General features: G+C 46.3%; 1 protein-coding gene and 1 long non-coding RNA gene across 2 annotated transcripts; both read right to left on the reverse strand.

The window, feature by feature from the left end:
- Positions 1-272: 272 nt before the first annotated feature.
- On the reverse strand, positions 273-17,287 carry Kdelr2 (KDEL endoplasmic reticulum protein retention receptor 2). The gene is made up of 5 exons (XM_006982648.4): positions 17,044-17,287; positions 8,363-8,463; positions 4,037-4,195; positions 1,756-2,008; positions 273-1,415 (listed from the first exon to the last, which is right to left on the reverse strand). The coding sequence occupies exons 1-5, from the start codon at positions 17,132-17,134 to the stop codon at positions 1,381-1,383; spliced, it is 639 nt and encodes a 212-aa protein (XP_006982710.1). The 5' UTR covers positions 17,135-17,287; the 3' UTR covers positions 273-1,380.
- On the reverse strand, positions 10,994-17,037 carry LOC143270571 (uncharacterized). Its single transcript, XR_013047771.1, has 2 exons — positions 12,707-17,037; positions 10,994-12,286 (listed from the first exon to the last, which is right to left on the reverse strand). It is a non-coding gene; the product is annotated as an uncharacterized LOC143270571 (long non-coding RNA).
- Positions 17,288-17,574: the final 287 nt, after the last annotated feature.

The following is a 17,574-nucleotide window of genomic DNA, read 5'->3' on the forward strand; positions in this document are numbered from 1 at the left end:
AAAATCCTACTTTTCCCATAAAACACAGGAAGACGTCCAGATTATTAGTTTTTACGTGTGTGTGAAGATGTATACCTGCACATATGTACGCTTGGGGCCCAGAAAAGTGTTAGTTGCTCCAGAACTGGAGTTATAGATGGTTATGAACCATCATGTGGGTGCTGGGAAATGAACTCTAAGAACAGCAAGTGCTTAACCACAGAGCCATCTCTCCAGCCCCTTGTAGAGCTGCGTGAGTGTTCAGAAGCCTAATTTATAGAAAAGACCACACATTCTGTTTAATAAAATGTTTATTTAGGATGTTAACACAAGATAGGTCATGCAAGAGCCCAGTTTAAAAAAAAAAAAAAAAACCTAAAAAGAATGTAAGAAATGGTAATTGGTGTTGCCAAATGAAAAGATTGTCAATCATTTTTATCACCAAAAGCGATATGAAAAAGAACATTTGAATCTGACATGGTTGTAGTGATCCTTCGAATTTGTGACTAAAAGTGACAGGTAGCCATTTGTGTTCCATTCCTCAGAGGAGCAGAGTCCTCCATCCAAAAGAGCTGTCCAACCCCGACATTCTCCATATTCAGAAGTAGGAGGCTCAGAACCTCCGGGGGTAGTGGGCTCTGGACACCCTCTGGATGAACTCAAGCTGCCATGTCTTAGCAGGGATGAGGGGTGAGTGCTTGGTGAGCATCAGCTGACACTGTCTCCACTGGGAACCTCAAGTTTTGATCATGAAAACTGTAGGACTTGCCAGCCATCCTCCCGGAGCTGAAGTGTATGTAGTGTTTTGACATCTGGGGAAGGATTTCCAGGGCATTGAGGACTGATTTGGGCAGAAACACCAAATGGAACACAGTGTCTCAGATTTGAGACAAACACAACTCATCTCTTGGCAAAAAAAAAAAAAAAAAAAAAGAAAAAGAAAAAGAAAAAAGAAAGAAAAGAAAAAAGAAAATAAATAGCATGGAAATTTGACAGATGTTTGAATAATCTACCAAGTGTCAAGGAGTATAATTTCACTGTAGACACAAAGAATCGACCATCTCAACGAATTTTCAAAAAATAAAAAAGGCTTGTACTTATTCTGTACAAAATTGTCACTTTTGGAACTGCCCCAATTCATCTACACATTGAATTTATTAACACAGCATTAAGTTTCTTTGTGTAAAAAACTCTTTGTACATAGTAATAAAAAAGATAAGGCAGGATGCAGTGGACAGAGCCTCCTGGTCTCTTCCTCTGCATCCCTGCAGAGCCCCCAGGGAGCGGCTGCGACAGGAGGAGCCATCTCTGCTTCTCTGCACTGAGCATCCCGCACCCTCGCTGTGGTGAGAATCTGTCCGAGCACCCTGAAGGACAGAGGCTGCTGATGGTCTTTGGCACTTACGCTGGCAGGCTGAGCTTCTTTCCCTTGAGAACTAGGATTTGATGGAAAAGAACAGAAACAAGAGGTCACTGTGTGGACAAGTTCAGTTTCCTTCTCTCTGGTTCTCGTCTCATACAAGGAAATAACAGCAATAGAAAAAACAACAACAACAAAACAAAGCCAGGCTAGGTGGTGGCGGTGCTCACCTTTAATCCCAGCACTCAGGAGGCAGAGGCAGGTGGATCTCTGTGAGTTCGAGGCCAGCCTGGTCTACAGAGTGACTTCCAGGACAGCCAGGACTGTTTCACAGAGAAACCCTGTCTCAAGGGAGCTAGGCAAGCAAACCCTTGACAGAATCTGCAACTATGAACTGAAGGCCAGACATGACATACCTTTTGTAATGTATAAGTAAAAGAAGTCGCAGTAGAGAATGGTCTGGACGACACCAGCCACCACAGCAATGAGATCAAAGAAACCCTCGAAGTAGAAGCGCCAGATCCAGTTGACGAGGTACAGAGCACGGTAGAGGCCCAGGAAGAAGAGGTAGTGGGTGGTGATAGTCTCAGCCTCGCCGGTCTTGCTGATCATAAAGAGCTGTGGAAGGATTGCTACTGATTCCAGGTAGATGGAGAAGGTCCATAAGATCTGAAAGACAGGAGGCTGGCGTCAGCTGGGAGGAGCAACCAGCCACCACACAGAACACAGAACGGCAAACACCATTTAAGAGGTTGGATGAGCTACCTAGGATGAGCTGGGAAGGGAACTGTCACGTCTTGTCTACCATAAATCCACATGGAAGGTGTTACTGTGTGGGTCAGCTCAGATCCAGAGCCCCCACCCACCTTGCTTTCTTCCGCTGTCTCTGCCGATTCCCCCCAACGGACCTTATTTTTCCACTACAGGTGGCTCTGCCTTACAATCCTTCAACTTTCCAACAGACTGAAAGCAACACACATGCAATAGAAACCATACCTAAATTTTCATGTTTGGGCTGGTAGGATGTACCATGATTCTGGGCAGGAGCAGAGCTGCAAATCCCACTCAGTCACAGCGCATTGTCTGCACTGACAGGAAACAATAGTCTACCACGTGCTGGGTTGGTAAGCTAGCTACACTAAATGTTTTTCCTTTTCTTTTCTTTTTGGCTTTTTAAGACAGGGTTTCTCTGTGTAACAGTCCTGGCTGTCCTGGAACTCACTCTATAGACCATGCTGGTCTCGAACTCAGATTCACCTGCCTTTGCCACCCAAGTGCTGGAACTGAAGGCATGCACCACCACAGCCCAGCATTTATTTTTAACTAGCAATGAGTTGGTCAATAAATGGTCATACCCCTGTCAGAAGTCAAGGAGCTCCTGCATTCGCATTCTCTCTCTCTCTCTCTCTCTCTCTCTCTCTCTCTCTCTCTCTCTCTCTCTCTCTCTCTCTCTCTCTCTCTCTCTCGTGTGTGTGTGTGTGTGTGTGTGTGTGTGTGTGTGTGTGTGTCTGTGTGTGTGATGTCTGTAGTACTGGAGAACAGCATCAGGTGTCATTCCTTAGGTGCCATCCACCTCTTTTTTGAGGCAGGGTCTCTCACTAGTCTTGTACGTAAACTGGGCTGGCTCACCAGTGAGCCCCAGCAATCAACTATCTCCCCTCCCTAACACTTGGGATTATATGCACCACTGCACCTCCATTTTTCATGTGGGTTCTAGAGCTCAAACTCAGGTGCTCAACACTTTCTAACAGATATCCCCCAGTCCTTCTCATCCCCCGCTTTCTTTTATTGAGATAAGGTCTTATGTAGCTCACATTGGTCTCAAACTCATTATGTAGCTGAGAATGACCTTGACTCCTGATCCTCTTGCCTCCACCTCCCAGATGTTGGGCTGACAGGCATGTACCACAACACCATGGTTTTTGTTGTTTTTTTTTTTTGTTTTGTTTTTCCAGACAGGGTTTCTCTGTGTAGTTTTGTGTGGTGGTATTCTAATTGTACTGAAATGTGATTTTGATTGTATGTTAATAAATAAAGTTGTCCGGGGGTCAGAGCTATTAGAGCCATAGCAAGAGTGTGGCGGTGGTGGCACACGCCTTTAATCCCATAGATCTCTGTGTGTTCAGGGATACAGCCAGCATTGGAGACATATGCCTTTAAGACCTGGGGGGCTACAGCTGTACATACAGACAGTGAAGAGGCAGTCATGTGTTTGGGTTTACAACCAATGAGAAGGCAGAACAAAATACTATGAAAAGACTTACACACAGGAAATCGCTCTCTTTCGGAGAGCTAGGATCACGCAGGAGGAAGGGTAAGATTTTAGCTCTGAGCTCTGACCTCTTGGCTTCTTTTACATTGGTTCTGTGTTTCTTATTTAATAAGACGGTTGGTTACATCTACAGTTTTGCCTTTCCTGGAACTCACTCTGTAGCCCAGGCTGGCCTCGAACTCACAGAGATCCTCCTGCCTCTGCTGGGATTAAACACCATGTTTAATTTGGGGAAACATCCAGCAGTAAACTGTCAGCAGACACCCAAGTACCGGGTGGTTTAATTCCGATAAACCAATCTAGTTACAACAGTGTATTTTGTACCAGAAGTCTGTCAAACAGCAAAACAAAGGAAAAAAACAAACCAAGAATCCATTTTCTGTTAACAGAGAACCAGATGTGACCACCAAATACCCTTAACCAACCTCAAGAGGAGAGAAGTCATGATTGACTAGAAATGAGAGGCCTCCCACAGGCACCACCAGAAACTCCACTCGGAAGGTATCGTGGTTTCCATCATAGGTGGCCTTAAATTTCATGTAGATCAGGTACACTGTGGCGTAGGAGCAGGCAATGTAGATAAGCTAGGCAAAGGAGAGACACCACGTTAGGAGCACACTGCAACTGTTCCTACACACCACGGCACCGCCATAGTCAGCTTTAAACCTCTCCCTGGCGACACTCAGACTACTTCTTTGCCTTTTCTAGAATGCCACGTGAGTGAAGTCAAATAACACATTGCATTTTGCATCTGGCATCTTCAGGTGGCACAGTATGTCTGAGAGCCGGCCAAAGTTGCTACATATGTTAGTAATTTCCCCCATTTTTAGAGATCAAAAAAATTTTTTTATTTATGTCTGTGTATGTGTGCACATGTACCCCTGGAGACCAGAAGAGGGTATCAGATCTCTTGAAGCTGGAGTTACAGCCTGTTGTAAAGCTTGTTGTAAACCTATTGTAAGCTGCCAAATGTGGGTGCTGGGACTTGAACTCCAGGCCTCACAATTGAGCAGCAAGCACTCTTATCCACTAAGCCTTATCTCTGGCCCATTTCCTCCTCTGTGCTGAGCAGAGGTCTAATGTACAGGTGCATCACAATCTGCTTACTCACGCACAGTTAAAGGAGAAGTGTCCTGTTTCCAGCTGGAAGATGGTGATTAGCTGCTATGAACATGGGTTACCTTTGTGTGAATGTAAGTTTCATTTTTCTTGCATTTATACTTCGGAGTAGGTTGCTGGATCAATGTTAAGCATACATTTTAAAACTGTAAGAAACTCCGGAGAAATAGGCTTTTAATCTCATCTTAAACTACAACACAGCAGTTTTAGAGAGGAAAGGATTCGAAGTTCACTGCAGCTCTGGACCAAGGACTTCTGTCCAACACTTCTTTGGCTAGCTTTTTTGTAAAGATAAGATAAGCACTGTAATCCAGGTTCAACTTTTGCCCCAGTGGCTTTTACTTAAAGTGCACTTCTTTGTTTGGGGCCAGAAAGATGGCTCAGTGGGAAAAGGCACTTGGGGTCAATCTCTGGGACATACATGCTGAAAGGAGAGAACCAACTCCTTAAAGGATCCTGACCCCCACACTTGGGCAGTACCATGTGTGCACCCACACATGTACACTCACAGATATACACAAAATAAATAAACATTTTAAAAAATGCAAAACATTGGTTTACTTTAACAATAATTATTCAGATTGTTGCTATAAAATTCAGTGTGGTAGTGTAAGCCAAAAGTTAGTTTTGTTTGTTTAAGATTACTATTTTAAGATTTTAAAATTATTTTGTGAATGTTTTGCCTGCATGTATATATGTACACCACATGCTTGTCTAGTGCCCTCCAAGAGCAGAATAGATTGAAGTTCCTGGAACTGGAGTTATAGGCGTCAGGTCCTCTGCAAGGACAACAAGGGATCTAATCCACTGAGCCATCTCTCCAGCCCTTACTATTATTTTTAAGCAGATTTTATTTTAATTGTTATGTGTCTGGCTGTGGGTCTGTGCACTTGAATGCGGTGCCTGCAGACTGGAAGGTACTGGATTTCCTGAAACTAGAGTTACAGGCAACATGATGTGGGTGCTGGTAACTGAACTGGTGTCCTCTGCAAGAGCAGCATGAGTTGAGAAGCTGTTAAGAGCATTGGCTGCTCTTGCAGAGGACCCGGGTTCAATTCCCAGTATCCACATGGCAGCTTACCACTGTCTATAACTTCAGACCCAGGGGTTCCAATGTCTTCTTCTGATCTCATGGGTACTAGGCACACATGTGGTGTACACACATAAATGCAGACAAAACAACATAGATATAAAATAATAAAACAATTTTTTGTTTTTTTTTTTAGACCGGGTTTCTCTGTGTAATAATCCTGGTAGTCTTGGAACTCACTTTGTAAACCAGGCTGGCCTTGAACTCAAAGATCCGCCTGCCTCTGTCTCCCAAGTGCTGGGATCAAAGGTGTGCACCACCGCTGCCCAGCAAATCTAAATTTTTTAAAAGCAGTATGAACTTAACATCTTTATTGATGAGCCATCTCTCCAGTTCCAAATTTTATTTTATTTTTCATTTATGTGTATATGTATGTGCACATGTTTGTATGTCTACGAAGGCCAGAAAAGGAGTCAGAGCCCCTGGAGCTAGAATCACAGGCTGCTGTGGGTGCTGGGTACTGAACTCCGGTCTTATGCAAGAGCAGCAAATGCTCCTAACTGCTGAGCCGTCTCCCCAGCCCCTGACTTCTGCCTCTAAGACAGCAATTTTGGGCACACTGCAACAGAGCTGCTCAAGGGCTCACAACTGAGTCCTGTGTTCTTTCGTCTGTAAAAGGTCATGCAGCCCCAAGGAAAAGCCTAGTGTTCTGAAATTATATCAATTTGTAAACTGCAGACACTCAGGCCTAAGAATAAAATGCAGATTTCAATCCTGAATAGAGATGGCTGGGATAAGACCACACTGCCTTGTTACTCCTTCTCCTGAGGAAATACAACTTAAGAAACTTAATTAGGAACAATTGGAGCAAATGGCTTATGATGAGGGTAATCACCAAGCCCTTACATAGTTTAAAAACCCACAATGACACTAAACAGTTCCCAGCCCCCCATTATGTATTTATGTGTGTAAATAGTCAGCATGTATTCAAAGTGTTGTTTTAAACCCTACACATGTGTTAATAAGGAAAGCACACAAGTCCACACTGCACCCCCTCGGGACCATCCCTAGTCCAGGCTTACTGTAGCTGGGGGGTTCTCAGGGTCTTTCCTGTGACCCACAGCTGGGCTCTGGCTCTATAAGCAAGCAAGCAAGCAGGACTGTGCTGAGAGATGGGACTCAGTAGGAAGAGCGGATTCTGACTCTTCTATCCCCAGTACCTGCAGTTTTATCTTACTGAGACGATAAGCAGAATCCTAGTCATTCTGTATATATGCGTTCATCCAGGTTTGTGTTCCTGTTATGTGCAGGAGAGAAGTCAACCTTGGGTGTTTGAGTTATTTTAATTTATGTGTATGTCTGTGAAAGTATATGACATGTATAGGGATACCTGACAGAAGCCACAAAAAAGCCAGGTCCCCTGAAACTACAGATGGTTGTGAGCCTCTTGATGTGGGTGCTGGGAACCAAACTCAGTTCCTCTACAAGAGCAGTCTGTGTTCCTAACTGCTGAGACATCGCTCCAACTAAGGTGTCTGGAGACAAAGGGCTCAGCAATCAGGCTGGGCTGGCAGGACTCTGAGCCCTGGGGATCCTCCTGTCTCTATCTCCCTAGAGCAGGGATTACAAGTGAGTGCCACCACACCCAACTTACATGGGTGCTGAGGATCAAACTATGGTCCTCATGATGACATGGAAGCAGTGTACAGACTGAGCCGTCTACAGCCCAACCTAGCCATTTTTAAGGCAGCCAAATATTTCCTGATTACCAGAGTTTAGAACAAAATGATTATAGGTGACTCAAACTTGTTTTTCCTTTAATTTTTTAACCATTTATTTATATGATATATGCATTTGTGTATGTGTGTGTGGCAGTTAGGGACAACTTGTGGGAGTTGGTTCTCTTCTTCCACCATGTGAGTCCCCAGGATTGAACTCAAGTTGTCAGGTTGGTGGCAAGTCTCCTTATCCAATGAGCCACCTCACTGGTTCTCAAGATTGTTTTTTTAGCAAAGATCATAAACCCAAATACTGCATGCCCACTTTAACTTATATTTATCAAGATGCTTTCAAACACACAGTGTTGGGTGGGGGTGCCCTAAACTACATTCTGAGAAGAATGCTGTAAAGTGCTTGAAGAGCATGAGTCAATTCCCAGCACTACAAGATCAATAAAAAAAGCAAAAAGACATGAAAGCAGAAGGGGGGCGAGAGAGTGCAACGGGGTGACTCTAACTGAAAGTTCACCCCTCTACAGAGACAGTCACACAGACACACACAGACAGACAGACAGACACACACACCAGTGAGATGGCTCAGCAGGTAAAAAGCCCTTGCCAACTGAGCCTGACAACCTGAGTTGGATGGAAGGAGAGAACTTATTCCCAAAAATGTCCTCTGGCCGCCACACAGGCACTACAGCATGTGCTTGCCTGCATTTATATATACACACATTGAAATTGAAACATTTTTAAAAGAATAGGGTATCTATTATTCTTGGAGATTTTAAATTAAAAAACAACAACAACAATGAAACAATGCTAATAGTTCCCACGGTGTGCACATGGTGGATAAATGCACTGGAGCTGATGTCATACCATACCTTCATAGATGTATTATATAGTGAAATGAATGAAGTAAAAAGATCCAGGTATCGAGTTGTGAAGACCAGTGCAAACAGAAGCTGGCTTTTCCCAGAAATGCCTGAAGAAACAAAAGGTGAGAGTTAGGACAGCCCTGGGGAGAATCTGGCTCCTGAGACCACCCTGGGCAGCAAGTGCGCAGACAGGGAGAGAGCACTTGGGGTTAAAGGGCCAGGCCTGGCGACAGCTCATTAAATCAGAGAAGATGAAGCTCTTCTTTCTTCTAACATCCCTTTTCGGCTCTCCTAACCGGTCCTGCTCTGGTGGATGAATCTAGGAAAGTGACTTTGTCACACTACCACCAATACACCAAGATGTGTACCTTCCAAGGACGGAGCTCCAACAGCCCACTGCTTGCTACTCAGCATCACACCTTCTTTATCCTCACATGCCTAGCATCTGCCTGATACCTAAGGCTGGCTGGGCTGGCACATGCCTGAATTCCCAACACTTGGGAAGCTGAAGCAGGAAGACTGAGATCCAGGCCTGCCTGGGTTACACAGGGAGACAAAATAAAAACGGATCCCCCTGCAGAGTAGGACAGCCACAGCTCACATGGGGGAGACCTACATCTGCCCACATGGCTGTGTGAATTTCAGGATGTGGCAGACTGAGCAATTTCTGACAACTGGAAGGTGACTGCCATCAGAATCTGACCACCTGCCTCAGTGCTGATGACTCATTCATCAGGCACCTCATGCCAGCTGCTACCCTGGCTTCCCCACAGACATTGTAAGACACAGTGTGGAGCTGGCTCAACAGATGAACCACGAAAGTGACAGGACCCCCCAGAACCCACGAAAAGGCAGGGACAGTAGCAGGCATTTGTGATCACAGCACTTCTACTAAGATGGGAAGTAGAGACACAAGAATCCCTGGAGGCTCACAGACGAGCTAGCCTGACTTATGGAGAACAAGAAGGAAGCTCAAACAAGGTGGAAGGCAACGGCACCCAAGATTGTCCTCTGGCCTCACACTCACACAACTCTGATGATCTGGTTCCAGTACCCTCCAAAACCTCCAACAGACACAGAACTCTAGTGTGAAAGTTGTGCCTCATTCCATTTAGTATTTCCTGTGCTGTGCACTAGACCAGAACTCATTTTCTCTTCATGTCATGAGACAGTCTCATTGTGTGCTATTCTGGATGAAATTTTCAGAAATGGAGTCCTACCGTGTCTCTAGGTCAGTAAAAAGATAATGTGCTCTATGCTCTGCCCTAATTTACTAAAGCCGGAGGATGAGATTCTCCCTGAGTGAGCACTGGGCAAAGGAGAAGCCAGGTGGTATGTGCGATGTGTGTATGTGCACCACATGTGTGCCTGGTGCCGGTGGAGGCCAGAAGCAGTCAGAGTCCCTGGAACTGGAGTTACAGAATGCACGCAGGAACTACCATCTGGCAACCTTGGATGCTTACAGGATGTGGCAACCATTCTCCCTGGCCTGAAGCCTGACTAGCAAGTTACAGCTTTCCTCTTTACCACTGAAAGGTGTCTCATCTCACAGAAGGAAGCAATCTCAAGCTAAAGGCAGGAGGGGTAGGCAAGAATCACCTGGGGGTAGGGGTGGGATGGAATCTGTCTATGGATGGATCTGCAGTGCTAGGCGTCAGTCATCATGTCTGTCTGTCTGTCTACCTGCCTTCCTGCAGTCCTGAGGGTCTCATGTTGAGCAAGCACCTTGCTACTGAGCTACATCTCAGGCAACACCAACCTGATCTTGGATCAAAAAATTTCACGGTGACCACACACCAAGCACTCACAGAGCACTCGCTGTCGGCACTTCAGACTGACACCCTGGCAGCCAATGCATCTGACAGCTACATTTAATCCTCTTCAAATGAGCATTGCTCATTCCTGTCTTTCTCCACAGAGCTCAGTAAGGTTTACAAAAGCCCACATCTCCACACTTGAGCCCACAGGACTTTAAATTACAGTGAAGGTTCAAAGTTGGCTTTCTGACATTCCTACTGGTTTACAGAACAGAAGCCTTATCCAAATAAAGGAGATTCTAGTAACAGCAGGGATGCTGTCAAGTACGTGGGTCAGGCCACCCGGAAAGACTGCACTCCTAAGAGTCGCAGAAAGGATCTGGATACTCTAAAACACAAGTTTTTCTTTTGGTGGGGACAAATAGCCCAAGCTGACCTTGAATCTGCTGTGGAGTCAAAGCTGGCCTTGAACTCCTCATCCTCTTGCCTCCAGCTCTCCAAGTGCTGGAATTACAAATGTGCACCATCACACCCAGCTTGGACATTCTTTTAAAACTCACGACCTTTCCCTGGACTCCACAACTCAACACTTATGAACAGCCTCACAGCCAGGCATGGCAGACGCCTGTAATCCCAGCCTATCTATAATCAGGAAGCTGAGGCAGGAGTCAGAGTTTAAAGCCAGCTTGGGCTACATGGCAGGATCTTCTTGTCTCAAAAAACCCAAGGGCAGGGAGTGTAGCTCACTAGTATACTGTCTAGCATGTGTTAGAGTCTCAACAGGAAGGGAGGTAGTTTTAGAACCAGAGGGTCTAGGATCAAACTCAGTTGAGGTGCTGTGTAAGGCCAGACTTATTTTTTATTTATTTATTTACTTATTTTTATTTATTTATTGTGTATGCAGTGTTCTATCTGCATGTATGCCTGCAGGCCAGAAGAGAGCAACAGATCTCATTATGGATGGTTGTGAGCCACCATGTGGTTGCTAGGAATTGAACTCAGGACCTCTGGAAGAACAGTCAGTGCTCTTAACCACTGAGCCATCTCTCTAGCCCTGGCCACATCTATTATATGCTATCCTAATTCCATTCTCTGAGCTTGTCAAACACAGATTACACCAACTTGTTGGGAATGCTGAAAAGATGGAGGAAAGTGCTCTATAGTATATATGCTATGGTGAACACTTGAGAAATAGTTAACATTTAAAAAAAATACATGCCAATTCTTAAAATTTTTCAATGGGCTAAAATATACAGAATGAGTGTAAGGTCTTCTCTCTTTGAAAAGATTTATCTTCATTACTTTTAATTATGCATGTCTTTGTGGGTGCAGGTGCCTGCAGAGGCCAGAAGAGGCTATCAGACCCAAACCAGAGTCCTCTAGAAAAGCAAGAAGTGCTCTCAATGACAGCCACCTCTCCAGTCCCACTCCTCTAAAAAAAGATTTATTTATTTATTATGTATATAGTATTCTGTCTGTATGCATCCCTATCCACCAGAAGAGGGCATCGGATCTCATTATAGATGGTTATGAGCTACCATGTAGTTCCTGGGAATTGAACTCAGGACCTCTGGAAGAGCAGCCAGTGCTCTTAACCTCTGAGCCATCTCTCCAGCCCCTCCAGTCCCACTCTTTTTTTTTTTTTTTTTTTTAAAGATTTATTTATTTATTATGTATACAGCATGTATGACCAGAAGAGGGCACCACACCTTATTACAGGTGGTTGTGAGCCACCATGTGGTTGCTGGGAATTGAACTCAGGACCTCTGGAAGAGCAGTCAGTACTCTTAACCTCTAAGCCATTTCTCCAGCCCCGGTCCCACTCTTTTAAAGAGCCCTCCCATCTCCATTTAAAGTGTAACTGTGTGAGTTGTTTTAGGGTCCCTCCCTTTAAAAAAAAATTGAGTTTTATGTGTATGAGTGTCTGGCTGCATGCATGTATGTACACCATTTGTGTGCCTGGTGCCTGTGGAGACACCAGAAGTAGTCAGAGGTTCTGGAACTGGAGTTACAGATCATTGTTAGCCCCCAGGTAGATGCTGGGGAGTGAACACAAATCCTCTGCAAGAACAGCAGGTGCTCTTAACTGCTGAGCCAGGTCTCCAGCCCTTAAAGTTCTCTTTCCGTTTGTGTTTGTATGTGTACCACACGCATTTTTACCCTTTAAAGTAACCTTGTGTTATGAACTATGAACCAAAGGCTGAGGGGCTCCCAGCTGGATCAGGCCCTCTGAATAGGTGAGACAGTTGATTGGCTTGATCAGTTTGGGAGGCATCTAGGCAGTGGGACCAAGTCCTGTGCTCATTCCATGAGTTGGCTGTTTGAAACCAGGAACTTATGCAGGGACACTTGGCTTAGTCTGGGAGGAAGGGACTGGACCTCCCTGGACTGAGTCTACCAAGTTGATCACAGTCCTCGGGGGAGGACTTGTCCTGGAGGAGGTGGGAATGGAGGGTGGGCTGGGGGTAAGGGGAGGGCGTGGGAGGGGGGAGAATAGGGGAACCCACGGCTGATATGTAGAACTGAATGGTATTGTAAAATAAAAAATATATATCACAAAAAAAAAAAAAAAAAAAAAAAAAAAAAAAGTAACCTTGTGTTTTACAACCTGCTGTTTGAAGGCGTATCTTGGAATCATCTTTTTCTTCTAAGAATATACACGTCTGGTTCCATCCTGTTTAATGTCTTCACAACGTTCAGTGTGGGCATTAATTTATGAGACCACATTTGAATTATTTAAAAATTTTCGCATGGATTTTTTAAATAGATGTTTATATTTTCTACTTATTTTTATTTTCTAGATTCTACTTATGTGTGTGGATACACAGGGAAGACAGAAGAGGGCATCAGATCCCCTGGAGCCATCCAATATGGCTGCTGAGAACTGAATAGCAGCAAGTGAGGACAAGCCATCTCTCCAGCCTGTTTATAGTTTTTGTTGTAAATTCTACACAAACATCTCTGTTTACAGTGTTTTGTGGCTGGAGATGTGGCTCAGTGATAGAGTGCTTGGCTGGCAAGCACAAAGCTCAGCACTTCATAAACTGGGCATGACAGCATCTACCTGTGACTCTAGAACTCTGAGGTGGAGGCAAAAGTAAGAAGTTCAAGGCTATCTTTGGCTGCATTAGCACTCTTCCCTCAGCAGTTGCTATGCTCCCGTTTGGAAGTCCCAGGAGGTGTCCTTGGGGGTCTCTCCTTCCACTTCACACTCACAGAGGTTATTGCCCTGGTGGCTTGACATCCATGTCTATCCCTCTTCACACGATTTACCACCTCACCTGACCTGCACCTTTCTTTGTGTGAAGTTAAGGCTCAAACCCAGGCCTCAGACACGCTAGACAAGCGTTCTCCCACTGCAGCATCTTTTGTATTCTCTCGAGACTCTTCATAGTCAAACACGGCTTTGAACTCCTAGTCCTCTTGCCAGGATTAACAGCATGCCCTGACACACACACACACACACACACACACACACACACACACACACACAGTTCGTAAGATGCAGAGATGGAACCAAGGGTTCTGCCATCGCAGCTGGGGAGTGGAAACTTTGCTGCCATCTGCTGCTGAGTTGTCTAGGTGCTGTGCACACAGAGAGGTCAATCAATGTAGGACATGACTACTGAGAAACGAGCCCTCAGAGGAACAGAGGGAACAGCTCTAAGAGGGAGCTAGGAATGTGATACAAATCTTCAAATTTTCAGTGTCAACAACAACAAGCGTTACCACTGGGGGATAGAGCCCAGTAGTAGAGAGCTTGACCAGCATGCACAAGGTCATGAGGTCCTAGGTTCAATCCCCAATACCAGCAAAAAGAAAAAAGAAAAGAGCTTTCTATTTGCTTCAAGTAAATAAACTATTTGGTTATGTGGCATACAAGGACAGTTGCGCCTGTCAAATGTGATAGGTTGAAAAGTTTATAACCTACAGAGTGGCTAGGAGAAAAGGAGTAAACAAAGGAGGCAGGCTGGAGGTCCCTCATTTCAGGACTCCACCAGTCATTTAAACTCAGTGCTCAACACTGATAGTGATTATCAGCTTAGGGAACTTAGCTAGAAAGCGCTTCACCTAAACACACAGCTTTGGGACATGGATTTGGCTCAGGAGGTAGAGCACTTGCTTGACTTCATCGAGGTCCTGGGTTCAAACTCCAGCACCATAGATAGGTAAATATTACAGCTTCTTCTCCCAAGGTACTCTAGATGAGGGCTTAGGGGAAAAAGTGGCAATCTGAGAGACAACTTGGCCATCCATCAAGATGCCTGGCAGTTCAGAACACGAGACACTCTCTACACTTCATTTCCCCATGTAGTGACAACAGATGCAGCCACAGATTTACATTCAAGCAAGATCAGCTCACTGCTCCCCTCTATGAAACAGGCCCTTAGAGCCTGAATGGTGATACACACCTGCAATCCTAGCTCTTGGGAGGCTGAAGCAGGAGGATTCAAAGTTTTCTGAATACTTGAAAACCTGAATGTCCCACTTACTAGCCTGCCTCATCCTCCCCTTAGGGAAAAATGTCCTGTGATTTAGGAGTTGCTGGAGTGTTCAGCACTGGTATTGAAATCCTAAAATGAGCTCCGATTTTCAAGCTGAGAACCACTGCCTGGATGGACATGGCTCAGGTTTCAGATATCTGAGAAACTCTGATCAAGTTCTTCCTCTCTCAGAAGTTGCTAAACAACTGAATAACAGAGCAGCTAGGATAAGTCAGTGTTTAATGCACAATAAATGATCTTGGTGATTTTCATTTTTGAGAGGCCCGAAAATTTTATATAGCAGAATGAAGAGGACCCTGAGTCCAGGAGTAAGGACGGTTCAATGATGTCCACGGGCTCCTTGGGAAACACTCTTGAACTGAGCTTGCCCACTTACCTTATCTTGGCACTGCAGCTGGAACACTTTGTTCTCCTTAATGCTCTCATCTCCCAGGAAAACAATGGATATTAAATAGCATCCCGTTCCTTTTCCTTGTTACTCAAGGTTCCCTTAAGAATTCTACTTACAGGGGGTGGGAGAGACAGCTCAATGGTTAAGAGCACGTGCTGCTCTCGCAGAGAACCTAGGTTCGGCTTCCAGCAACAACATGGTGGCTTATAACTGCCTGGAACTTCAGTTCCAGAGGACCTGACACCCTCTTCTGTCTCCAAGGGTTTCTGAACACTTGTGGCAAACACACACACACACACACACACACACACACACATATGCACATAAAAAATTAATAATTAAAACTGTGTAGGACAAAGCAAATGCTAATTTAAACTCCAAATAACGAATTACTGCTTACGATTCAATCCTGGCTCCATCCTAACTGTGCTTCCCTCCCTGAGACTCGGTTCCCCGCTGCCCACATGGGGACCTGCCACATGGTTTTTTAAGGACTGCCTGAGATGAGCCATAGAAAACACTATGCTGACTACCGAATGCACACCTATCACAATCGCAGCCATTAATCTGCTGTCATCACAAATCATGCAATCAGCCTCTCAGGCCACCTCCGAGTCAGATGAGATGTTTCAGTACAGGACTTTGTAACATTCACTTTGATTGATCAAAGGTCTTTTTTGGTTGTGCTTACTTCCTGGATCTCAACTATGTTCAGGGAGAGAGATGAGACCTTCAGACAGCTGAGTCAAAGGGGTGGTGTTAACTTAGATGAGGAGGTGTTTATTCATAAACCAGATAGGTGGCGTCTCTGTCACCCAGGCCCTCTAGGACTCCTATCTTCTGCTGTCTCTGAAAAAAATTAAATTTGAGTTTACACTGTTATTTCATTGGGGGGCCATAGCATTAAGTTTAAGGACAGTATTTTAAGAATGTGTTATAAGAATATATTTTGGGGAGAGGTTGGTTTTGGAGGCGGGGGTCTCATATAGTCCATGCTGATTTTGAATTCCTGATCCTCAGGCTTCCACCTCTCAAGTGCTGGGATTACAGGCAAGCACCATCACATTCACCAAGAAATTATCTAAAACTTAGAAGAGTCTTAAGATTTAATGAAATGCAGAAATTCACAGCTACTGTGTGTGTGTGGGGGGGGGGGAGTTCACTCTACTGCCTCTCTGCAATACTCCAATGAAATATGCATGTACTTGGAGGGAGGGACAGGGCCAACTCACTGGTGACGTGGAGCCAGTTAAGTAGATGAGAACACAGAGGAGACCTCAGTGGTACCCAGCGCTTGCAGCTTAAGGGAACCAGTTATTAGATGGCCACACTCAAGAATGAAAAAACCAGCTTGCTTCTCGAGGTAGCATGAAACTGCCAAGCGACTCACTTAAAAGACTCACATCTCTTTATGATGGGTGAGATCCTGGACCCTAAGATTTGAGTGCAGCCCACTTCACTGTGGGCACAGGCCTGACCTGACACCATTCTGCCTCCCATAACCCATCCCCTGCTCCAGTCCTTAAAAAGAACAGGATGAACAGCAGGATGCCCTCTTCCTCCAGCCGGCCCCACCTTCGCGGGTGGCCTGGCTGCCACGTCAGGCCCTGCTGGCCCGCAGTCCTACCCGTCCTCCTCGAGCAAGTTTCCCATTGATTCCTGGGGGCTCAGAGGAGCCCCCAGAAGCCCAAAGAGAGGGACACGCCTACTAGAACCCCACACACCCCGTCCTAAACTTTTCAGATCCAGCAGGACCTGGGGAGGGAGGAAGGGGGGGAGGGCAGTTGCGCTAGCGCTCTGCACCCGGACGGATCAAGTTCGCGGGCGGACCAAGCGCAGATCCGGGGGCCCAGGGCTGCGATGGGCACCCCCGACCCGCGTGCACACCCTGAGGGGTGCCAATGCCCGCCGGGCCGGCCGAGGTGGGTGTGTCTAGCCGTGGCGAGCCCCGCGCCAGCCTCTGAGCGGCCGAGGGCCGAATGGGTCCTTCCGTGCGGTCCTGCCCCCTCGCGCCTCGCCCTGGCGACCGCTCACCCGCACAGGAGCGCGTCTTCCAGATCTTCAGCAGCAGGATGACGATGGCCGCCAGGTGGGACAGGTCCCCAGTTAGCCGGAAGATGTTCATAGCGGCGGCGGTCGGCGCGGCGCGGCGGCCCCGGAGCTCGGCAGCGGCGGCGACTCAGGACGCGGCGACAGCCCCGGAGAGAGGAAGCGGTGGAAGATGGCGGGAGCGGGCGCGACGTGGCCAGGGACGTGGCCGAACTGCCGTCGCGCGCGCGGGGCAGCCTGGGAGAGCGGGCGACCGCCGGGGCCACGCCCCCCGCCACGCCCCTTAAAGGCCCCGCGGCCAGGGGCAGCCGGACCCTACCTCCCGCGTGGGTTGCCAACTGAGGACCCAGAGTGCTCCGCAATTTCCGTCTCCAGGGTTTCCGCCCGGGTGCCAGCGATTTCCTTTTTTAAGTTTTGAAATGACACTCCATTGTGAGGATTGTCTTTTTTTTTTCCCCCTACCCTACTAAGACAACAAGGGTATCCGTCTTGGGGCATTGTGAGGGTAATAAGCAT

The sequence above is a fragment of the Peromyscus maniculatus genome, chromosome 23, assembly GCF_049852395.1.
Source record: "Peromyscus maniculatus bairdii isolate BWxNUB_F1_BW_parent chromosome 23, HU_Pman_BW_mat_3.1, whole genome shotgun sequence".
Classification (NCBI taxonomy): domain Eukaryota; kingdom Metazoa; phylum Chordata; class Mammalia; order Rodentia; family Cricetidae; genus Peromyscus; species Peromyscus maniculatus.